The sequence below is a fragment of the Gadus macrocephalus genome, chromosome 5, assembly GCF_031168955.1.
Source record: "Gadus macrocephalus chromosome 5, ASM3116895v1".
Taxonomy (NCBI): Eukaryota; Metazoa; Chordata; class Actinopteri; order Gadiformes; family Gadidae; genus Gadus; species Gadus macrocephalus.
Genome location: NC_082386.1, coordinates 17798604 through 17822943, shown reverse-complemented (window position 1 = coordinate 17822943; position 24340 = coordinate 17798604). Strand labels below are relative to the sequence as shown.

General features: G+C 47.5%; 4 protein-coding genes across 5 annotated transcripts in view; 3 read left to right on the top strand and 1 right to left on the bottom strand.

Moving 5' to 3' along the window:
* Positions 1-2777, top strand: part of trim9 (tripartite motif containing 9) — a 35584-nt gene extending 32807 nt beyond the window's left edge. The window contains 1 exon segment of the mRNA XM_060051736.1: positions 99-2777. The gene's annotated coding sequence lies outside the window, so the exon portion shown is untranslated.
* Positions 2778-3010: 233 nt separating this feature from the next.
* Positions 3011-15870, top strand: pygl (phosphorylase, glycogen, liver). The gene is given in 24 exon segments (XM_060051441.1): positions 3011-3306; positions 3883-3984; positions 4264-4342; positions 4649-4752; positions 5992-6123; positions 6594-6705; positions 7078-7160; positions 9070-9170; positions 9172-9208; positions 9547-9639; positions 10071-10217; positions 10702-10768; positions 10771-10864; positions 11129-11202; positions 11205-11242; positions 11410-11511; positions 12214-12265; positions 12268-12360; positions 12706-12764; positions 13279-13420; positions 13999-14206; positions 14736-14870; positions 15263-15329; positions 15470-15870. Coding segments are annotated over 24 exon segments (2556 nt in total). The 5' UTR covers positions 3011-3063; the 3' UTR covers positions 15662-15870.
* A 141-nt stretch (positions 15871-16011) lies between these two features.
* Positions 16012-20870, bottom strand: LOC132457347 (lysophosphatidylserine lipase ABHD12-like). Its single transcript, XM_060051602.1, has 12 exons — positions 20408-20870; positions 20087-20189; positions 19477-19596; positions 19137-19167; positions 18958-19003; positions 17781-17910; positions 17594-17631; positions 17422-17501; positions 17073-17155; positions 16823-16901; positions 16533-16669; positions 16012-16309 (listed from the first exon to the last, which is right to left on the bottom strand). Exons 1-12 carry the CDS (start codon positions 20508-20510, stop codon positions 16282-16284), a joined length of 978 nt encoding a protein of 325 aa, XP_059907585.1. The 5' UTR covers positions 20511-20870; the 3' UTR covers positions 16012-16281.
* A 471-nt stretch (positions 20871-21341) lies between these two features.
* Positions 21342-24340, top strand: part of nin (ninein (GSK3B interacting protein)) — a 37139-nt gene continuing 34140 nt past the window's right edge. The window contains exon 1 of one of the 2 annotated variants that reach the window (XM_060051345.1): positions 21342-21679. The gene's annotated coding sequence lies outside the window, so the exon portion shown is untranslated. The remainder of the gene's footprint in view (positions 21680-24340) is intronic. The other variant, XM_060051344.1, reaches the window with a different exon arrangement.

Genomic DNA, 24340 nt, shown 5'->3' with positions numbered 1-24340 from the left:
CCCCCACCCCCTCCTCACCCACTCTCCCCCCTGACCAAAACTCTCCCTTATTCAGCTCTGAGCCACATCCTCAATACAACTTACCCCCCTGACTCTAGACTGGACGACATGTCCTCAGCCATTTTGTACTGTGTATATGAAGAAGAGGAGGATGAAGAGGGGGAGACCTGAGACCACCACGGACACTTGCCTCAGACAAGCGGACCTGGAATGGGTGTGACGATAAGTCGCTGGTGGGTGTGTGTTGAGCCTCCTGGTGGGAGAGGTGTTTATTGTACTCAGATAAAGCCATGAAAGATGTGTTAGTTCAGAGAAGGCACACACACACACACACGCACACACGTACACACACACACACACACACACACACACACACACACACACACACACACACACACACACACACACACACACACACACACACAAATGTACACATATATACACATATATACACATACAAACACACAAACACACACACACACACACACACACACACACACACACACACACAAACACACTTAATTAATGATCTATTCGTCTACCATTTCACCCAATCTTACAATGTCACGCTGCATTTTGGACACAAGGAAGCGCTGGTGTTCAATGAAAATTGCCTCTTTGATACACAGCGGCAGTGATTTCTCGTAGAGAGAGCAATAGTTCGACTCTCGACTGTACTAGCGGCTTTTATCCTCACCGGTGTAAATGCGATGCTATTTAGTGGCTTAGCTTCTGTAAACCCTTATTTTTTGTAAAATACAGCATCAATGTATAAAAGCAACTAAATTGAGGCCTTTATGCAGCCTTTTGACTCACGCTCTCTCAAAAGAGCAGACTTCAATTTTGGGTGTTATACTATACAACTATTCTGCTAATTATTACCCATGTGCTTTTGAGCAAGAAAGCATCGTGAATTAATTATAGGATGCTGGATGTACTACGCGGTGCTGCCGCTAGGTGGTGCTGGTTGTTTTGCTGTAGGTGAGTCGAGCCGCTAGTTTTGTACTGTAATTGAAAAGGTCCGTAGGTGGGGAAAATGTGTATAGTTTTACATAAATTATTGATGTTATGTTAAGTTATTTTTTAACTAAACTTTTATCATTGATTGTTTCAGATTAAGGCATAGCTGTAAGATTGAACATTTGTCTGATGAAACGTTTGGAATGTGTTGCTCAGACAGAGAGATTTAGAGAGGTTCTTTCTAAATGGCTCTATTGTTGCTGAATCAGAGAGGACGGATTTAAGTGAAAAGAAGACGACCCTCTTTTCCTTAAAATCCCTCAAATGTAAGGTGATAAAGCAACTGTGAGGTAAATACATGTAATCTTTTGTGGTGATTATTTCATGAATCGAGCTCCCCTAAAAACCTACCAAACTCTTACCATAGCCATCTTTAACCCTAATGCCAAATCCTAATGATATTGAACGCAATATACCTAAACACGACCACTTACGTGCATAATCACCGCAAAAGTACAGTTCCTCTCCCTTGCTGCTGGCCATAGAGGTGTATGAACGGGGGTCTCTGTGTTTCCCACGTGTACATATCTGGCTGTTCTTAAAGGTGCTACTATGCTTGTGGGTGTGCCTTCCCCCTCTCCGAGTGATCAATATAACCCCACCTTACTGCTACATGATCACGAGTCCATACCGAGTCTGTACCGAAGTCAGAAGTCAATCCCCTTTCCACCTGTGGAATGTGCATTCAGAATAGTCATTAATAGCATTCCGTCCGCCTTGGAGTCGAAATAACAAACACCTGCTTGATTTTAATATTTGCTAAATGCCCGAAATGTAAATTCATTTGCATTCTCGGTCTGAGTAACCCTGTTAGAGGTAACATTTAGAGACACTGAATGCTTCAGAAATAATATTTTGCTGGTTGCAGCAGCCCTGATCCAGAATACATATATAAAAATGATATTTTAAAACTTCACATCTGATGCAAACTTCTCTTTATAGTCTATTATTGGATAGGATAGGTGATCCAGTATGTTTATTTTTCTATGTCTGGCCATTATTCAAAGACTAAATTAAAGTACAAAAGCACAAGCCCTCCTAACTCCGCCATCCTCATTGAACCATCGCGAGAGCAACGTTCTTTACTTCATTGAAGACGTACAAGCACAGCCTTTTTCGCGAGGTTGAAAACCACTCAGTTCCCAGGACCATCGGGGAGGTCCTGCATAGCTAAGCAATTTGCATCCCATCCATACGACGGATGTTGTGGACAGCACACCTTTCTGTACATTTTTCATAAACAAAAACTGTTATTGTGTGATGTGTGAGTTGCCTACAAGTACCACGAACACGTGTTGTCAAATGCTAGACAAACTATTTTTCAAGAGTTGAAATGCGTTATTTGCAGTCGTTTCTTACGCTTTCCTTTTTTTGTGCATTTGATCCTACAGCCTCGTAGATGCTTAACATAATTGTATTAATTATAAGTAAATGGAAACAGTACAAAGTCGCTGGGCGACGAAGAGTTATCGTTTCAAGAAAGTTCATGGGATATTTTCATTCTCTTTTCGACTCCAAAGTAAATGTTTTTGCCAAGTTTGATGGTCAACGAACATATGCTATTAATGAATGTCCTATTTACATTATACATACCCACATATGTCTATGGAGATTTTTATGATTATAAACATGAACAATTCTTATTCATATGATTTGGAAGCAAACTATTAGCACTATTATGATTATTTCAAGTGTAATAAAAGCTTGGGTGTTTTTTCCTGTATGTCTGAAAATCAATAAATTGGTGTCGACATAGAGCTGTGGACCTTTAAATATAAATGGATTTCCTGTCCTTTGCAATATTGGTCTGAGGTTGGCCAACAACACACACACACACGCACGCACGCACGCACATACACACACACGCACACGCACGCGCACACATACACACATACACGCACACGTACGCATACGCACGCACACAGACACACCTCCCCTTTCGCCAACCAATAAAAAGGCACAGGAGGAAACGCGTCTACATCAAAACCAGTGGTGACCCGTCGCTCCGCTGCCAGTTGACCGCTCAAAGTAACATTTCTGACCATGGCGACGCCGCTGACCGACCAGGAGAAGAGAAAGCAGATCAGTATCCGAGGCATAGTGGGAGTGGAAAATGTTGCCGAAATCAAGAAGGGTTTTAATCGCCATCTGCACTTCACGTTGGTGAAAGACCGAAATATCGCGACCCCGCGAGATTACTACTTCGCTCTCGCCCACACCGTACGAGACCACCTGGTGGGGAGATGGATCAGAACCCAGCAGTACTACTACGAAGTAGACCCCAAGGTATGGACTGTGTCAAAAGTCGTCCCGTTGAAATGTGATCGTTCATTCACACACACAGACCAGAGCTGTCAGTGACTTGGCCTAAAACTATCTTGGTGTATGCGTACTTTTAATGAATAAATGCATTCCGACATATAAATGTAGTAGCAGGGCCTATCACAACACAACATGTAAAAGGTAGAAATAACGTGGTTGCGTTAATAAATTGTACTCCTTGCTATGAAGGCTGACATATAGGCTATATTTACCTCCAATACCTTTTAAAGAATACCTCGTATTCTTTTTGTTATTTGATATAGAATGCGCACACTGCAGTCAATTTGACCAAATCAAATATTGAAACGAGGCCACGTTTGGGCTTAGTGGGGCAGCCTGCGAGAGTTTATCATATAAAGTTTGAAATGTGTCTGTAGTTCCCATCTCGGATTACTTAAGTGATGTCAGGTTAACGTGTGTGTGTGTGTGTGTGTGTGTCTGTCTGTCTGTCTGTCTGTCTGTCTGTCTGTCTGTCTGTCTGTCTGTCTGTCTGTCTGTCTGTCTGTGTCTGTGTCTGTGTCTGTGTGTGCGTGCGTGCAGCGTGTGTATTACCTGTCGCTGGAGTTCTACATGGGCAGAACCCTGCAGAACACCATGATCAACCTGGGCCTGCAGAACGCCTGCGATGAGGCCATCTACCAGGTACCAGGGAGCACCACGCAGACTCTGAACAGACCTCTGGAACTGGGAGCTTATCTGACGCCTTTGAGGGGTTTATGAATAATACTGTAGTGTTTAACAACAGGTAGTTAATCATCTTTTCTTTGTGATTAATTTACTAAAATTGGTATTTGTGTGTGTGTGTGTGTGTGTGTGTGTGTGTGTGTGTGTGTGTGTGTGTGTGTGTGTGTGTGTGTGTGTGTGTGTGTGTGTGTGTGTGTGTGTGTGTGTGTGTGTGTGTGTGTGTGTGTGTGTGTGTAGCTGGGTCTGGATATGGAAGATCTGGAGGAGATGGAGGAGGATGCAGGCCTGGGGAACGGAGGCCTTGGCAGACTGGCAGGTACACACACACACACACACACACACACACACACACACACACACACACACACACACACACACACACACACACACACACACACACACACACACACACACACACACACACACACTTTCAAACAGGCTCAAGACTCCTTCAACTGCATTCTCGTGGAAGCCATATCAGCTGTTCCCGCAACAGAAAGTGTATTCCATCCTCATTGTACCTCATAATGTTGGCCGACACCTTCTGTAAAACAGTAGGCTGTAAGGGATCAACGGCCAACAATGTACTTTTGTGTCTGGTTCTTTTCCCTGGTTCGTAAAGCGTGTTTCCTGGACTCCATGGCAACGCTTGGCCTGGCCGCCTACGGCTATGGGATCCGCTACGAGTACGGCATCTTCAACCAGAAGATCAGAGACGGGTGGCAGGTAAACAACACAACCCGGCCCTTGGGTTTAGCACCCCAAACGTTTAGGCAAAAGTTCAAGAAAACGTCTACTGCCTTACAGTACATTTTTACTCATATTCTTTTACTTCCGTTTATCTTGAGCTGATCGATATTAACATTTCCCCCGGATCAATAAATTAAGAGTCTCTGTATCAAAGGACAATCCCCGGCCATTTCCCTTACTTCAGCATTCCCGAAAAATAGTTAGTGAGGTTCATGTGGATGAACTTTCCCAACGTTGAGCCAAGCAGAGGTCGAAGGTCCTCGTTTATCTGAGCTTGTGAGGCCGGTGCAGAGCTCCGTGCGGGCAGGAGAGGGGTTCAAGGATGGCCACGTAGTTGGTAGAAGTGGCTCACAGCCAACCGGCTCAAACATTAACCCAGCAGAAGGACCGTCCTAGTGGGCACTGGTGCCCCAGTTCAGGTGAGCTGGGAGCGATCCGTCTGCAGCCTCCATCTGCCGTGGTTCATCGAGGGGGCTTAGCTCTGAAAGATCAAATCCCCAAAGCTGTCTCCTAGTTATACTTAGAGCGGAGACTTTGGGGGAAAAACAACGGCTGGGGCCTCCCGTCTTCTCTGGCGAGGGTTTTGCGGTGTAAACGCACACAGGGTAAACATGCACTGCTGTACGACGGACCGCGATCACGCTGCACGTGGGTGTCATCCGGGGCGCCGTGAGCCTCGTGTCTCCCCCAGGGTGCATAGGGTGAAACAGGGGGCACCCTGGGGGGAGACATGTTTTTAACATCCGCTTATCTTGAGCTCATCGCTCGATTGCCCCGGATCAATGAGGGAGGGAGACATGAGCTCATGGTCAGATAACGGCAGGTTCCAAGAGCGAACCCTGCAGAGGCGTCGATCCCTTGATCGACGATCCATGGAGCGCACAGCTGAACCCTGGGGTCTGACCCCTGATCTGGGCCTGATGGACTGTTGCATAACGCCGGGAGCTTGTTGACATAACGCCGGGAGCTTGTTGACTCAGGATCTTATGAGAACTCAAAGAGAAGAGAAACTGAAAGGCCAGTGTGGTCCACTGCCTGGCATGAAGCTGGCTGAACACATGTGGCTGGAAAACTGTCCGGGGAATCTCTCAAAAGAATTTGAGTGACCGTAGTATGGAGAGAATATTTATTATGATTTGCCCGGCCCACTGCTCTTCTTCTGTGTTCTTAATTCTGTGATTATTTCCATTTGACTGAACTATTAATGGGCAACAGGTGGAGGAGGCAGATGATTGGCTGAGGCACGGGAATCCCTGGGAGAAGGCCCGCCCGGAATACATGCTTCCTGTTCACTTCTATGGGCGGGTGGAGGAGTCACAGGAAGGATCCAGATGGGTGGATACTCAGGTAGCTGTCTGTCTGTCTGTCTGTCTGTCTGTCTGTCTGTCTGTTTATCAGGTATACCTGTCTAAGGTGCATTGTACCTGTACTCAGGTGTAGTTACCTGTATTCCCCCTGCAGGTGTTCGTAGGTGTACCTAACCTGTTTTAGGTGGATTGTACCTGTCTCAGGTGTACTGTACCTGTCTCAGTCGTACTTTAATTGTCTCAGGTGTAAGGTACTTGTCTAAGGTGTACTTTACCTGTCTCAGTTGTATTGTACCTGTCTCAGGCGAATGTACCTCTCTAAGTTGTATTGTACCTGTCTGAGGTGTACTGTACCTGTCTAAGGTGTAATGTACCTGTCTCAGCTATTATGTTCCTGTGTCAGGTCTACATTACCTGTCTCAGGTGTACTGTACCTGTCCCAGGTGTACTGTACCTGTCCCAGGTGTACTGTACCTGTCCCAGGTGTATTGACCTGTGGTCTCCCTGCAGGTGGTCCTGGCCATGCCCTACGACACGCCCATCCCGGGCTTCATGAACAACACGGTGAACACCATGAGGTTGTGGTCGGCCAAGGCGCCCAATGACTTCAACCTGAGAGACTGTAGGCTCCCTACCCTCTCAGCCCACAAGTGTTTTCATTCATCACATGCATGTGTAACACAGGTTCCCTCCAGACAATGGAAAATATCCATTCAGAAAGACGAGACCTCAGCTCAGTTAGTGAGGCGATAAAATAAAATCAATACGATTATTTAATTAAGTCTGAATTGCAGATTTGAGGGCTCCTTGAACAAGGTGACCCCTGACCCCCTGAGGATAAAAGCATCCACAAAACGGTTAAATTACTCAACCCACTGATTGGCCGAAGCGGGCAACAATGAACGACCAAAACGGCGTGCATGCACCAAACGTGAATAAATGTGTTTAAATCGTAAATTGAACAAGTCTAACCGAATGTACCTCTGTGTTTTAGTTAATGTCGGAGATTACATCGAAGCGGTTCTGGACCGGAACCTGGCCGAGAACATCTCCCGGGTTCTGTACCCAAACGACAACGTAGGTTGTGTGTGTGTGTGTCTGTGTGTGTGTTTGTTTGTCGTTGTGTCAACGTTAACGCAACTTCACAGGAAACCGTTCTTGAGTAACGCCGTGGAGTAAGGCGTCGAGGGAAGTTGCTTCAGGGGGATTGTGGCGCTCTTGTGTTACGGAAAGTTACAAACCAGGCCTCTCTGTAATGTACGGTCATGAGTTTGGAGCAACGTTGACTTTGTCCTCTGTGGACAGTCCATGAAGCGCCACTCTCTCCCCCCTTAAATTAACGACGGTTGTTTCCGTAATTATGGCTAATTTGTACACACCGGATAATTGTCGGTTGACTTGCTAACTGTCTGTTGGTCGCTAGCTGACAGGACAGCCCTCCCTAAGGGTTCTGCCTTTACTGTTGTCCTCTGTCCTTATAGCTACTGTACATTCAGCTCAATATTATGGGATGTTGTCAAACATGTAACCTGTAGGAGAAGATCAGCTTTGCAGTAACTTTCTTTGTTTTGTTATACTCACTGTTCCTCTCCCCTCACTCCTCCCTGCTCCTCTCTCCTCTCTCCTCCCTGCTCCTCCTCTCTCCTCCTCCCTGCTCCTCACTCATCTCTCCTCCCTGCTCCTCTCCCCTCTCTCCTCTCTGCTCCTCTCTCCTCTCTCCTCTCTCCTCCCTGCTCCTCTCTCATCTCTCCTCCCTGCTCCTCTCTCCTCTCTCCTCCCTGCTCCTCTCTCCTCTCTCCTCCCTGCTCCACCTTCGCGCACCTTCGCCTACACCAACCACACGGTGCTGCCTGAGGCGCTGGAAACAACGACGGTTGTTTCCGTAATTATGGCTAATTTGTACACACCGGATAATTGTCGGTTGACTTGCTAACTGTCTGTTGGTCGCTAGCTGACAGGACAGCCCTCCCTAAGGGTTCTGCCTTTACTGTTGTCCTCTGTCCTTATAGCTACTGTACATTCAGCTCAATATTATGGGATGTTGTCAAACATGTAACCTGTAGGAGAAGATCAGCTTTGCAGTAACTTTCTTTGTTTTGTTATACTCACTGTTCCTCTCCCCTCACTCCTCCCTGCTCCTCTCTCCTCTCTCCTCCCTGCTCCTCCTCTCTCCTCCTCCCTGCTCCTCACTCATCTCTCCTCCCTGCTCCTCTCCCCTCTCTCCTCTCTGCTCCTCTCTCCTCTCTCCTCTCTCCTCCCTGCTCCTCTCTCATCTCTCCTCCCTGCTCCTCTCTCCTCTCTCCTCCCTGCTCCTCCTCCCTGCTCCTCTCTCCTCTCTCCTCCTCCCTGCTCCTCTCTCCTCTCTCCTCTCTGCTCCTCTCTCCTCTCTCCTCTCTCCTCTCTGCTCCTCTCTCCTCTCTCCTCCCTGCTCCTCTCTCCTCTCTGCTCCTCTCTCCTCTCTCCTCCCTGCTCCTCTCTCCTCCCTGCTCCTCTCTCCTCTCTCCTCCCTGCTCCTCCTCTCTCCTCCTCCCTGCTCCTCTCTCCTCTCTCCTCCCTGCTCCTCCTCTCTCCTCTCTCCTCCTCCCTGCTCCTCCTCTCTCCTCTCTCCTCCCTGCTCCTCTCTCCTCTCTCCTCCCTGCTCCTCCTCTCTCCTCTCTCCTCCTCCCTGCTCCTCCCTCCTCCTCTCTCCTCTCTCCTCCTCCCTCTCCTCTCTCCTCCCTGCTCCTCCTCTCTCCTCCTCCCTGCTCCTCCTCTCTCCTCTCTCCTCCTCTCTCCTCTCTCCTCCTCCCTGCTCCTCTCTCCTCCTCCCTACTCCTCTCTCCTCCTCCTCTCTCCTCCTCCCTGCTCTCCTCTCTCCTCCTCCTCTCTCCTCTCTCCTCCTCTCTCCTCCTCTCTCCTCCTCCCTGCTCCTCCTCTCTCCTCCTCCCTGCTCCCCTCTCCTCTCTCCTCCTCCCTGCTCCTCCTCCCTGCTCCTCCACGCCTCCAGTTCTTTGAGGGTAAGGAGCTGCGTCTGAAGCAGGAGTACTTTGTGGTGGCCGCCACCCTGCAGGACATCATCCGCCGCTTCAAGACCACCAAGAAGGGTGGCCGGTGCCCGGACCTCCTTCCAGGGCTTCCCAGAGAAGGTAGGGTCCCACTATTATGGGATTTGGGGACCAGGCCTGGGGTTTGTTAAGGATAAGATGAAGTGCTGAAACCTGGGGTTGGGTTCCGATTGCAAATCAATACTTTCGATTTTTGCTTGGAAGCTAAGCTTCCATTCTTTTTTAAAGAATTGAATTAATTTGAAACACGATTAAGGCGGCGGTCCCGACATGGTTGGGTCGGTTCCCAAACCGTTTGCCCAGGGCTAGAGGGGGCAGTTGAGTTATCGGGCTTTCAGGATGTTGGATTTGAGGACGAGTGTGCGGGTATTATTGTGATAATGTTTACAAGTTATCCCACGTTGTCGTGTTTCTTTCAGGTGGCCATTCAGCTGAACGACACCCACCCAGCCATGGCCATCCCAGAGCTCATGAGGATCTTTGTGGACATTGAGAAGCTGGACTGGGATACGGTGCATTATTTACTACTCACCCAAAACCATTAAAAATTCCTCCATTTTGATATTAGATCATAGAGTCGACGTCTCTTAAGACTAACTAACGAATGAACTGAAGAATAAGAGTCTCAACCTCACACGTACCATGAGTTACGATAGTATAGGTATCATGAGTTACGATGGTACATGTATCCTCATGAGTTACGATGGTACAGGTACCATGAGTGACGGTGTTACAGGTATCATCATGAGTTACGATGAAACAAGTATCATGAGTTATGATGGTACAGGTATCATCATGAGTTACGCTGTTGCAGGTATCATGAGTGACGATAGTACAGGTATAATGAGCTGCGATGCTACAGGTATCATCATGAGTTACAATGGTACAGGTGTCATCTTGAGTGATGATGTTACCGACTCACAAGCCCCTCCCCCCCAGGCAGGCCTGGGACCTGACCAAGCGCACCTTCGCCTACACCAACCACACGGTGCTGCCTGAGGCGCTGGAGCGCTGGCCGGTGGAGCTGCTGGAGACCCTGCTGCCCCGACACCTGCAGATCATCTACCAGATCAACCAGATCCACCTGGACGTACGCAGCACCCACGCCATCTCTCTACCGCCCTCCCTGTCTCTCTCTCCTCTGCCTCTCTCTTCTCTGCCTCTCTGTCTCTCTTTCTCTCTCTCCTCTGCCACTCTCTCTGTCTCTCGCTCTACTGCTCTCTCTGTATTCTCTCTTTGCCTCCCCTACCCTCTCTATATCTCGGTTTGTTTCTGTCTAACACACACACACGCAAGGAACAAGTAAACTTGTTTTCAAGCGAGTCACGGTAGAAAAAAGGGAAGGATTGTAAGTTGAGAGGAAGTTGTGGGCACAGAAAACGGTTCTTCTATTTACTTCTCTCTCTCTCTCTCTCTCTCTCTCTCTCTCTCTCTCTCTCTCTCTCTCTCTCTCTCTCTCTCTCTCTCTCTCTCTCTCTCTCTCTCTCTCTCTCTCTCTCTCTCTCTCTCTCTCTCTCTCTCTCTCTCTCTCTCTCTCTCTCTCTCTCTCTCTCTCTCTCTCTCTCTCTCTCCAGAGCATAGCGTCCCTGTTCCCGGAGGACATGGACCGCCTGCGCCGGATGTCCCTGATCGAGGAGGACGGGGGAAGCGGGTCAACATGGCCCACCTCTGCATCCTGGGCTCCCACGCCGTCAACGGGGTGGCGCAGATCCACTCGGACATCATCAAGACCAGCGTGTGAGAAGACACACGGGGAACATGCGTGGAAAATACGTGGAACACACAGGGAACATACATGGGACATACGTGGCACATGCCCGCGACATAAGTGCATCGTTAGCGCAAAAAAATTGCGCAACCTTCAAGAAACATACGTGGAACAAGATGAAATGAAATACAAAAAAAAAAATAATAATAATACAGAGACTTTTTTAATCGTAGAGCATTTTATTTAGATATTATTGATTTATACGTTAGTATTGAGTATCTCGTGTTCCGTAGGTTCCGTGATTTCAGCGAATTGGAGCCGGACAAGTTCCAGAACAAGACCAATGGGATCACTCCGAGACGCTGGCTCCTCTCTGTAACCCCGGGCTGGCCGAGCTCATAGCAGAGGTAGGACCTTCCTTCAGAACTAGCACCTCCGTCCGTCTGTCTGTCTGTCTGTCTGTCTGTCTGTCTGTCTTTGTCAGCTTCCGGTGATAAACTAACAACCTTCCGGTTGCCAGTCAACCCTCTCTGCCTCCTGAGCCTCATGCCGCCGTGTGTGTGTCCCGCTGCAGGTGATCGGGGAGGACTACGTGAAGGACCTCAGCCAGCTGAAGAAGCTCATGCTGCTGGTGGACGACGAGGCCTTCATCAGGGACGTGTCCAAGGTCAAGCAGGTGGGCAGGAGCACCATCGCACCACCGTCGTTACTACCTTCAAATCCGTGTCTCGCGTGACGTCTCACCTCCCATGAGACGCAACGTCAGGCCTTCAGACTAGAGGTGTTCCGATTCCATCTTTTTCTGACCGATTCCTGAACTTGAGTATCGGCCGAAAAAGAGTATATACTGACACATCTAGCATCGTAACTGCTAATAGGACTTCTTCTTATCGAAGGGTTCTCTTACGATGACAGCCATGTATAAACAGGTAACGTTACATCACATTGAGATGAAAAGGGCAGCAAGACGAGACGGCTGAATCTCGACGTGCTATTGAGTCATTAAGCAGACGCTCGGTCCACAGCAACTTACAGTGACTTTAAGATGTCATTATTGAGCAGGGGGGGGGGTGTAAGGCCCTGTTGGGGCATCTCCATGAAGGATGCCCACAGGTTAGGCTTCGAATGCCGGGAATCAAACTCGGAACCCATCACCTGGGAGTCCACACCCTAACCTGAACTGTACTGTGGAGACCAACCTCTGATAGATATCCAGGATATGATTAATTAATGTATTACAACAGCCCCTATGAGTCACAAGATCACCCACCAGTAAAAACAGGAACAGGTTAGAACCGGTTAGACTGTGCCAAACAATGAAGCCCTCTGTGTTTCCTGCACGCCACTCACCCCTCGTGTCCCAACTTGCCCCCCGCAGGACAACAAGGAGAAGTTTGCCCAGTACCTGGAGAAGGAGTACCGCGTGGAGATCAACCGGCCTCCATGTTCGACGTTCACGTCAAGAGGATCCACGAGTACAAGCGCCAGCTGCTCAACTGCCTGCACATCATCACCATGTACAACCGTACGCAGGCCGGCCCCACACACTACCACATTACCGGGACATTACCGGGACATTACCGGGACATTACCGGGATATTACCGCAACATTACCGTAACATTGCCGGGACAATGCCGGATGCACTGCATACCAGATAGACTGCATCCAGGCCAGAAGGAACATTCCCAAATATGTTGGAGCATCCCCATGGGAAAATTCCCAAATGTATTCAGTCATCCCAGAGTTAAAAATTCCCAAATGTTAATTGATTCCTGAATGACCTTTGGTTTGTGTTTACCGGTGGTTAAGTAATCAATTGGGTGACTCTTTTCAGAGGTATTGAATATATACTTATTGTCTCTTTTGAAGGCATCAAAAAGAACCCGACAGCGCCCTTCGTTCCACGGACCATCATCATCGGAGGCAAGGTGAGCAGAACCTAGAACCAACGTCTGAACACACCCTCCCCGCCCCTGAACCAGAATCTATGTTTAAGGACTTTAAACCTGTTTTTAATGATTCTGTATCAAACCATTTCAGACTGCATACCAATACAAGGTCACCCTTAATGATAACCTTTCGAAAACACCTTTAGTTCTCATAAGCACTTTGCACACGTTGTTTATAAAGGTGCTACACAAATAGTTTTACTTCGTTATCCTCAAAGCACAATTTCCCAAATTGTGACACAACTCTACTCTCCTGACGCTGCAGATTCACTCTGCCTCATTGGCTATATTCTGAGCCAATCAGAGTGCTTTTTGCATTCCATATCACTATCTACCCAAGTCATCCAGCAATTTTTACGCTAAAATACAAGATCAACCTTAAAATATCACTGAGGCAATTGATTTATTATGAAGTGAACACCAGAAGAGCCCGTGCCAATCCAAAACGATTTTACACTTCATCTTCTATGTGATCCTCTGTCTCCCCCTGCAGGCGGCACCAGGGTACCACATGGCGAAGATGATCATTAAGCTGATCACGGCAGTGGGCGACGTGGTGAACAACGACCCCGTGGTGGGCAGTAAACTCAAGGTCATCTACTTGGAGAACTACCGGGTGTCACTGGCAGAGAAAGGTACGGTACTGACTACTGTACACATTCTAGGGAGTTTGCGCCTTAATTAATAGTTAATTGTTAAAGGTCTGATGACATGCCACCAGGTGTGGTGTGATTAGTGGTTACAAGCAGTTTTGAATATCTGCCCCTTATGACATCACAAGTGGGCGTTTGCTACAGTCCACTGGGTAGGCTGGTAGACTGATCTATCATCGCACACATCTAGGTGGACACGCCCCCTTTACTCTCACACCTGGTGCCATGTCATGGGACCTTTAATGAAGAACACATCTTAATTGTCAGATTGTTAACTGTCAAAGTCAACCTCAAGGCTTCATTGATGAAATCAATTGATCAATTATTGAATTACATAATAAATGTGTTCTTAATTATTTAAATGGGTAGCCAGGGATCGAACTAGCAACCTTCATGGTTACCAGCCGACCCGCTCTACCTCCTGAGCCACATGCCGCCCTAACATCCCCCCTCGATTCCCACGGTCTCCCCCCCTCCCCCGACTCCCCTCCGTCCTCCCTGTCTCCCTCCCCCCTCCCCCCGTCTCCCCACCCTGTCTCCGTCCTCCCCGTCTCCCCCAGTGATCCCGGCCACGGACCTGTCGGAGCAGATCTCCACTGCGGGGACGGAGGCGTCCGGGACGGGGAACATGAAGTTCATGCTGAACGGGGCGCTGACCATCGGCACCATGGACGGGGCCAACGTGGAGATGGCCGAGGAGGCCGGCGAGGAGAACCTCTTCATCTTCGGCATGAGGGTGGAGGACGTGGCCGCGCTCGACCTGAAGGGGTGAGAGAGAGAGAGAGAGAGAGAGAGAGAGAGAGAGAGAGAGAGAGAGAGAGAGAGAGAGAGAGAGAGAGAGAGAGAGAGAGAGAGAGAGAGAGAGAGAGAGAGAGAGAGAGAGAGAGAGAGAGAGAGAGAGAGAGAGAGAGAGAGAGAGAGAGAGAGAGAGAGAGAGAGAGAGAGAGAAAGTCGAGGAGAGAGAGAGAGAGAGAGAGAGAGAGCAAGTCGAGGCGAGAGAGAGAGAGAGAGAGAGAGAGAGAGAGAGAGAGAGAGAGCAAGTCGAGGCGAGAGAGAGAGAGAGAGAGAGAGAGGGAGGGGGGGTGAGCAAGTCGAGGCGAGAGAAGGGGTGAGAGAGCAAGTCGAGGCGAGAGAAGGGGTGAGAGAGCAAGTCGAGGCGAGAGAAGGGGTGATAGGGTGAGAGAGCAAGGGTGAGAGAGACAGAGAGAGCGGCGGGAGGACCAGTGATCAGAGCCAGACGTTCATGTCCCCTGAGACTGCAGGGGAACTGAAGCGGTTCTCTGGGTTCCCTCCTCAGCTACGACGCCATGGTGTACTACAAGCGGAACCCGGAGCTGAGGTGTGTCATGGACCAGATCACCAGCGGGTACTTCAACCCCAAAAACCCTGACCTGTTCAAGGACGTGACCGACATGCTCTTCAAATACGACCGGTACGTGGGATCATGCTAAGCAGTCGTTCTCTCACCTTTTCTACTAGTTTGCGCCCTCTAGTAAAGTACCTCCTTCACCGGCACAAAAAGAAATTGGGAGAAAAAACATAATGCAAATGCAATTACCATAAATAATGTATGTGTGTTCTATTTGGCTGTTTAAAAATGTACATAAAAAAAGGGGTACTACCCATTTGAGAACCACGGATGTAACGTATACATCTGACTTATTTTTTATTTATGAGTATTTGAATAGATGAAATGAACATCTTCTTAGTATCTTCTTATTAATTTTGAGTTATAGTACTCTAGTGTTTTGAAGTGTTTGGCTGTGGTATTCTTTAACCTTGACCTTGAGTTTAACCTTTAGTGTTCTTGATATTCCTCAACAGTTTCAAAGTATTTGCCGACTTTGACGATTACGTGAAGGCTCAGGAAAAAGTCAGCAAACTTTACCAGGTAGGTGGACTGAAATAGTGGCACAAAAACAAGAAACCACTTTAAAAAAAAAAAGATGTGTGTAGCCTATAATACCTGAGCTAGAGAAAATAAATCCATTTTATTCCCAACGTTTTTAAATATGTTTCTTGGCGTTATAGAAACCAAAGGAATGGACCAAGATGGTAATAAAGAACATCGCAGCATCGGGCAAATTCTCCAGCGACAGAACCATCAGCGATTATGCCAGAGAGGTGTGGGGGGTGGAGCCCACCGACCTGAAGATCCCGCCTCCCAGTGAGCCCAGAGAGGCCATCGATGAGACGGCGGCCAGAGCCCTGAATAAAATGTGAGACACCGCTCCCTCGTGGCCACCGGTGGTATTGCGATAGCAAACACCTAGGATTTAAACTTTGCACGTCATCTTAAACGCTGCTGTCGGTATGATTCGGAAGTTGTAAAGAGAGAAATTAAGTCTGATAAAGTCTCTTACTTTGGACAAACTAGTTTTAGTTTATCAGTTTGGAAGAAATCTATTGCCAAATAAATACAACACAAACACTGGGAGTCTTGACTGGTCCTTTTCTTACTCTTTATCTTTCTCTGGTCATCCAGGATGAGTTCCAACCACACGCTCGGCATTAGTATCAAAGAGGAACAACGTTTAAGGTCAACAGCAGAAAGAAGTACGGAGGCCAACATATTAAATAAAATGTACTTTATTTTTAATATATCGTTTCCCCAGTCCCAAATACAATCCCAACGCAAAGCAGACCCCCACCGTGTTAGCGGTTAAAACCAGGGATACGTAAACATGTCTTTTTAAAATGCATTTCTGTTCAATATTGACATAATTGGTATTGTGTACATGCTCGGACATAGAGAAGGACAGACAGGAAGCCGGACGGTAGACAGACGAGAAAGACAGACGGACAGAAGTGCAGACAGAGGGACCGTCCTTCTGGCAGGACGATTAAGTCTCCAGACCTTTGAGGAAATCCCTGGAACGAGAAAGCAGTGGTAGAATCGGTTAGATACATGCACATGCGTGTGTTGGGTGCAAGTGTGCGTGTCGCGTGAGGGCCTGAGTTCCCTTTTCACATGTGTGTGTCAGGTGCGCTTGTCGGGTGCACATGCGCGTGTTGGGTGCACGTGTGTGCTTGTCACGCGGCACATGTGTGTGCCGCGTTTGACACGTGCGCTTGTCACGTGCGCGGGACTCACCCCAGGAGCTGGACCAGGTCTGGGTCCAGGTAAATGTTGTCGTGGGCGTAGCCCAGGGCGGCGCGGTAGGAGACCATCTGGACCCGGGCTTCTGCGTCGGGACGCCCCTTCTGGGCCCCCAGAGCGATCTGGTACAGCTGGGGAACACAGGAGGGCCAGTCAGATGTTACTCACAGGGGCCTTATGAGGCAGTGGTCATGTGTACCTCCTGGGATAGTGCCATAGTGATTAGAGTGATTGATAATGTTAACCTCCTGGGATAGTGATATAGTGAAATAGATTATGTTTACCTCCTGGCCCATGTGGTAGGGTAGAATATTGTCATCCTCAGCATGAAGAACAAGGAGAGGACTCTCCAGCCTCTTCAAACTGGGTAGAACACACACACACACACACACACACACACACACACACCATGAAATGTGTGTTTTATTCATCGGAGCCGAGTGTACTGTAGCCTGCAGTACACACTATTAAGATGAATAGCGGTTTAAGTAGTTAAATAAACAGGTGGTTAGACTCACTAACCACCTGACTCACTTCTCATCACTGGCCAACACTAGCTTGTTCTTCTCCAGGGTCTCTGTGAGCAGGTTTTTAACCCCAGGCAGAAGGGAAAACATCTGGAACAGTAAACATTGACTAACGTTTTTATTCTGCACATCTGCCGGAATCAGAATTTAAATGCATTCATTGAAAATGGTGTTGTTTTGAAATACTTTTTATGATTTTATTGAGTGATTTATCCTAAGAGCCTTGCAGGTCAGGGTTAGGTACCAGGTATGGGGTGGCAACAGTGGGGTTAGATCCCAGAACCTCTGGGCTCTGACCCTCACCCTGCTCACTGAGGTAGAACCAGGGGGGGGGGGGGGGTGCTGGCTGACTGTACCTTGGCCAGGACATGGCACTCTGTAGCCTTCCTAATGCTCGTGTACGGAGCTTCGAGAATCAGGGCGTCCACAACGGAGCCTGCCACACGGAGACGGTGATGACGAAAACAACAACAACAACATATGACCTAAAGTCAATGAAGCAGGCTGTCTAGAACCGAACCACCTCACCTTCCTCCTGGGACCGCAGCGCTGCGTTGGTGGCCACTCTATAAAAAAGGTCCAACAATTAATTTAGGTTAATCACTCACTTGAGTCTTTTCCAATTAAAGCTTTTCCAGTTTTTTCCCCTCATTAGTTGATGACAGACGGCGAGTCTGTCAGCAGAACCAAACCCGGCGGCGAACGAGCGACTCACCCCGTCCCCAGCGAGTGCCCCCACAGGTAGACGTGGCTGCCGCCGCTGTGCTGCTTGGCCCAGCGGTACAGGTAGAGGGCGTCGGTGGTCAGGCCCGCCTCGCTGGGCTCCCCGCTGGAGTCGCCGAACCCTGGGGAGACGTTAAAGGTGCAGTAGGGGAGACGTTAAAGGTGCAGTAGGGGAGACGTTAAAGGTGTAGTAGGGGAGACGTTAAAGGTGCAGTAGGGGAGACGTTAAAGGTGCAGTAGGGGAGACGTTAAAGGTGCAGTAGGGGAGACGTTAAAGGTGTAGTAGGGGAGATTCAGGGGCTTTCATGGGAGCGTCGTCGGGGTGTCCTGGTCCGGCCACCAGTCGGCTCTTGGTGAGCGAAACAAGCTGTGAGAATAGCGTCTCTGGTTGACTGCGCCTGCCTTCTGTATGAGACCACTTTGGTTTCAGACCGCTCCCGGCTCGTTTCTGACCAATCAGGGCCTCTCTTTCCTTAATGATTCGGGGAAATCATCATTCTTGTCCACAGTTCTCAATGGAGGAGAGACGCAAGAAGGAAAAGGTGGCAAGAAGCAGATAGGGAGGTGCATTTTATTAGTTGTTCAGTTTTAAAATCTTGCTCTCTCCTTTCTGATTTCCAAAAAACACTATATAGGTACACTAGAGGCCATGGGGAAATCAAACTACTAAAGTTGTTTTTGTATACTGAACGGTGTTGAGCAACATACTGGCTCGCCCGTCTGGTTTGCAACAAGTAATACTGGTCTTGAATATGTGCCATAACGTACAAGAGAGCCTATATATCCAACAGAAGATTCCAACGAGGTTTCAACCTCACAGTGCAGGACTCATTAGTTCAGAGTATTTTTTTTTCCTAAATGTAAACGTCAATAGGATATTGATCCGAATGACCTTGAGTTGCTTTTGTGAAACCAAAGCGACCCGCTCCTCAGGACAGAATGGAACGTAAAAGATCCGTCTCGCCGGACCCCTGAACACCAGCGTTCCCCTCTCAAACCAGGCACCAAGCTCCCCTAATTTTGTTGTTCTGCTGTTCCGAGCAGATTGTTTACAAAGACTGCCGTCTTCGTAAATAATTACTAGGACGGTTGCCTCGGCAACGACGGTCTCCCCGCGATCCGATGTACCTGCGAGCCCCACACACACTGATAGAAATGGGATAGTTTACCTCTGTAGTCAAAGGACAGGACGTGGTATCCAGCCGCACTCAGGATCTGGAACACAGACCCAGTGCCAGTGGTCATTTATTCATAGCGTGAACAAACAGGAACATATTGTCTGGTTATTCCAAGTAACATGCACCTTTCGAGGTTCATTGTCTGTGTGTTATCGTTGGAAGCCCCTTACCTTAACCAGCTCCACTCTGTGGTGGATGGCCCTGTAGAAATAAACACGGAAGCAAAACTACATTTGTAATTCGTAATTTTTGTTGGTTCTACGAACGAGAGACCGTGACGATGTGTTGATGTGTTAGTGTGTTGGTGCGCAGCGGTCAGTGTTTAATGGGAGATCCTGGGAACACCATTTTTTGGTGTGTGTGTGTGTGTGTGTGTGTGTGTGTGTGTGTGTGTGTGTGTGTGTGTGTGTGTGTGTGTGTGTGTGTGTGTGTGTGTGTGTGTGTGTGTGTGTGTGTGTGTGTGTGTGTGTGTGTGTGTGTGTGTGTGGAAACCATGGCCGGGGGCCCCACCTGGTCCCTGTGTTGCCATGGAGATAGACGATAACAGGACGTCCGTCTGCGAGGGCCTCCTGGTACCACTCTGAGCCCTTCCCAGCGGAGTGCTCCCATTGGCTGACCGGGAGAGTATGCCTAGGGGAGAGAGGAGATGTTGGTCGATGATTTGGCTGCACCTCAATGTTTTTCTATTATGCAAATAAAGCTATCTGAATGTAATTGAGAGGGTGAGGGATTAAAGTGGGCCTTTTGACTCCCAGGACGACCACATGACTAACTAAGAACATGCTAAAGTCAGAAACACACTCAGAGAGACTGAGAGAAAGAAAACGGGTTAATGTAAACATGTAAACATTGAGATGTTGGGGCAACGTAACCATAGAGTAGTACACTAGACCTGTGTTGCAAGACATATCCTCCGTGTTGCTGTCAAAGCCTGTTTAATTTACTGGCAGCACGGTCGGTTTAATGCATTAGGGGCCTAACTAATCCCGCACGCGTGCTGTTGCAGAACTCAAATCAAGCATCCAGTCCGCTTGCTTTCATTATAATATGTGGTGTGTGGGTGACAAGTGTCGCTAAGCAGCCTTGTAGAGGCCAGGTAAGGGAGAGGGACATGACTGACCACACGCCCACCGAGACGCCCTCCTCCGTGGATAGGTAGAGGTTGGTCGTGTGGTTCAGTATCTTGTCCGGCCTGCTCAAGTCCACGAAGAAAGGGACCTTCACTGGAGACCGCAGCGCGAAGACAAAAGAGTTATATACATCCTGACGTCTGTGCACGCATACACTACGGTCTCATGCACACATTGCTGCAGAAACATAAATTACGTTGTGATACATTTATAGCCTAGGAACAACACGATTATTGCATGAATTGTTTTGTGGTCTACTGCTATGCCTGCAGAGTTAAACACTAACACATACACGAACACACTCGACTTACACAGATGGGAATAAACCACGTGTCCCAGTATCCAAGGAAATAGGTAGATTATGATTGGTACAGAAACGTAGACCGTGATCAGAAAGATGACCGCCCTCTTCATATTTACAGGACTCCGGTGTTCTTGTGCGACTTGCTCCCCGCAGACATCAACTCCGATCTCCCTCTAGCAGCACTGAGCTCGGCAATGAACCAGACTCCCGGTGTACTGTATTTCCGGATTGTGTGAAAGGAGCCGCTCGTCAAGTGGGGTCCAAGTTAAAGGGATAGGCAATTTACTGCAGCGCTATTGGCTCAGACCGCAAGACGCAAGTGCGTAGACATGCCGATACTTCAACCGTCCGAAGAGGCGTGTGATCGAAGTTTGATAATGATATCAAAATGTCCCCTTACGAGTCATTAGTGGTTACTTACTAGACAGTCCGCCGCAACCACGTTCCGAAAATATAGCTTTGTCATGTCTTATCTAAGAGATACCGGTAATCCTCTAAATGAATTAACGCCGGTTCCACTTCACACCACTAGGTGGTGCTGTTAGGCTTCTGTAAATGCACTAGTTGGTAATCTTACATTTTTACTTCGCACCACTAGGTGGGGCTGTTGAGCTGCTGTAAAAGCACCAGTTGGTAAACCTAAACTGTCCACTCTAAACACTGAGGAGAAAAAAAATTGAACGCTCAGGGATTACAGAACAAGTTATTTATCATTCGACAAAGTGCCGAAGTATGTACTCATTGATGTATTTAAAAGATAAATACGAAATATAAAAACATTATAGAATAACAAATTATTAAAAGTAGCCTTCATTTATTTATTTTTTTACGAATATACCCATTAATCTATACTAGTATGCATACGACCATTCAAACGGTCTGGTGCACATGGTGCGACCGGACCGTAGGGGGCCAGCGTGGGTCGCGGTGGGTGGCCGGCCTGACCAGTCGACGTCGCGGATACGACTCTTGGTCTCCTCCCCTTCCTCTGCGAGGAGCTTTTCAAAATCCGCTACCAGCACAAGAGGATGCTTCATGCTTCCGCGGACACAAGGCAGTAGTGGCGAAACAACATCGCTAGTGTCCCGGAAAAAAAGAGTCGTGTGAGAAACGCCGCCGCCTCCTCCCTTTCCCTAAAACCAGGTTTAATCCGCACTGAAGAGGATTTAAGGACCAACAACTTCCTTCATGGTGAAATGTTGTAAAAAGTTTGATTTTTCCACTTATCCACGCATCTCCCAATCTCGGTCCAGGCGCAGTCTGGAGCTCAGCCTATTTGGTGAGGATGAAACCGCTTCCGTCGTGTTTTGTGTTTAAACTTTATGGCTTTTTGTGCTCTTTTGTGCGTTATGTTGGTCTGTATTCAACAGTTAGATGAGTTTTGATCAAGCACTGTCCGTTATTTCACGATGGTGGCTGATTAGCTCATTACTTCCAAATGTCCTGGTCAAACGAAACTACATTCGTAATTGAGAAATATTGAATCATGGCCGAATTGCTTGTCTATCAATGTTAACTCCAGTTTAGTATTCAGGTGATTGAAACTCATTTTATACACAACTACCATTTTGCCCTGTTTAATTGATGCCATGTGTTGAAATTCGATGACTCTTGCTGCACACGTAACGTTAGTTTCAGTATTGCAATGGAAGCGATAGGGCCAATAAAATGCGGTCCCGACGGCCGACCCTTGTCGATTGTGTTTTAATCTCAAGTGTAAGTGAAGGCTGGCCAGGCGGTGCTCGCGGCCGGGGATTAACCTCCCCGCCCTGTCTGCGAGAGCCCACGGCTCCCTGGACGACAGCTGTCACTCAGCTGAGCTCACGAGAACTTCCTGTGACTCAGAAGAAAACAAACACTATCAAATCTCAGTAAAAACACTTTAAATCGATGGGTTTTTGTAAAAATCGATGTCTATAATACAATTCAGGCAAAAAATGATAAATTCTATAACTTTCAAATTCTATATACCGGTAGATATAATACCTTGACTCACCATTTTATTTTATCAATACATATCAAAGATACAATTGAGGTTAAAGAGTATTCATTACATTATGAAAGGTACAATTATTAGTTAAGGTCTCTTCAGCTGATTGAGGATTGATATTTTGCATTTGGTTTCTGCAGATGCAAAATAATATTGCATGCTTCAAGCTTCAAGCATCTATTATGTGGTTGAATGGGGGGGTCCCAGACTCTGGGGGGGTGGGAGCAGCTGGAGCACGGACATGTTGGGGTGAAGATGGTAGGAGGGTGGGGGTGCTAAGATGGATGCGTGCAGGACACACACAAATGACCCTAAACTGGGTTTAACATCGTGTGTGTGTGTGGGTGCGTGTGTGTGTGTGTTTCAGGCTCTTATGTTAATGGCGCAGATCCTGGTGTTTTGTTGTGGACATTTTTCCTTACAATGTTGGTTGCATTCTGCACATTCTGTACATCTTCTTTCTACCTGTCTGTTAGCTCTGAGTCCCACGGCTAACCTTGGGTGTATCTCAGGGCCCACAATGAACCGGTATATATGGAGCTCTCCTTGCTTTGCTCTCTAGGTCTTTAATTTGGAGTTGGCTAGTGACTATTGGTTATGTGTTTGGAGTTTTAGGGGGTTACTGCTTTGCATGGAGCCTCTTGTGCTTCCAGCTGAACTGAAGGGGACAGCTTATTAAGAATAGGAACAGGAAGGCAACATTTCAGCCATAGATGGCAGGGCGAGTGGGACTTCCTTCTATGCTTTGGAGGTTCCTGGAGCTGGTCTGTGCGTTTGAGGTTTGGGTGGATGGGCAGTGCCTCGGTTTAAAGGGGTGTGGGAGACCCGGGTAGATCCGGTCTGTGTTGAGAAGGCCTGGGTAAAAAAATCGATTTAATCGATTTTGGATGGATTTCGTTTAAATTTCACGCTATCGATTCACAGGGCATGAGATCGATTATTTTTTTTTTATTATTTTTTTTTTTTAGTAAATATGTTGAAAAAATATGAATTTAAGGAGTTTTATAATACTTGAATATTTTATCTTAAATGGTATAATCTTTACAATGGTTATATTTTAGGAAGATGGAGGCAGTTTTGTTTATAGTTGCCTGGATTGTCATTAATGTAGCCTACAAAATAAAAACATGTCTTTTGCAGTGTGTTGCATGGAGATAATTTCATTAATATATTGAATTAGGCAGGCCATCACGTTGAATAGAATGTAAAATCTTGCTAAGGATGTTAATTAACAGTCACAACTACAAGATTTTAGTCACAATTAATGATTTTAGTGATGAATTAATGATGATAGCCTATAAAGAATATTTCCTTACAACTTAAGAAAATTATCATTCAATCTAGGAGCAGATGAAACCGATTCGGATTGAATCGAATCGTGATTAATCGATTTAAAGCCTTCAGAATCGAAATCGAATCGATTCAGGAGCTTGGCCGTGATACCCAGCCCTAGTTGAGACCCAGGTAGACCTGTTCTTTGTTGGGCTGCTGCCCCTCAGGCTGGCTCTGAGCGCTGCTCTTTGTCCTCATGGCTGCTGTGAAAGGTGTTCAGTATGAAGACACCAATTGAACACTTTAGCACCTCTCTGTTGTGGATCTGAAGGGTTCCTTTGTACTCTGGATGTTGTCCACCTATTGGGCAAACGCCTTTGACCAAATCATGAGACCAAACACTTTATACTTTTATCATTTGCAACATTAAATGTTAATTCTTTTTCATCACAATACAGGAGCCACTAGACACACACTTGTGTCGTTGTGCGTCCGCTTTATACAAGCTTTTCTAACTTGCTATAAGGAGGTTGTTGTATCTCTGGTTTGTCGAGGTTGTCGTTCGTCGCCATAGAGATGGCCTTCACGCTAGTGTTTTTATCTTGGCCGCCTCCAAATCGAAGTTTTGCTTGTTTTTGATGCAAGAGTGTGAATGTCTTTCCTACCTCATTAATAATA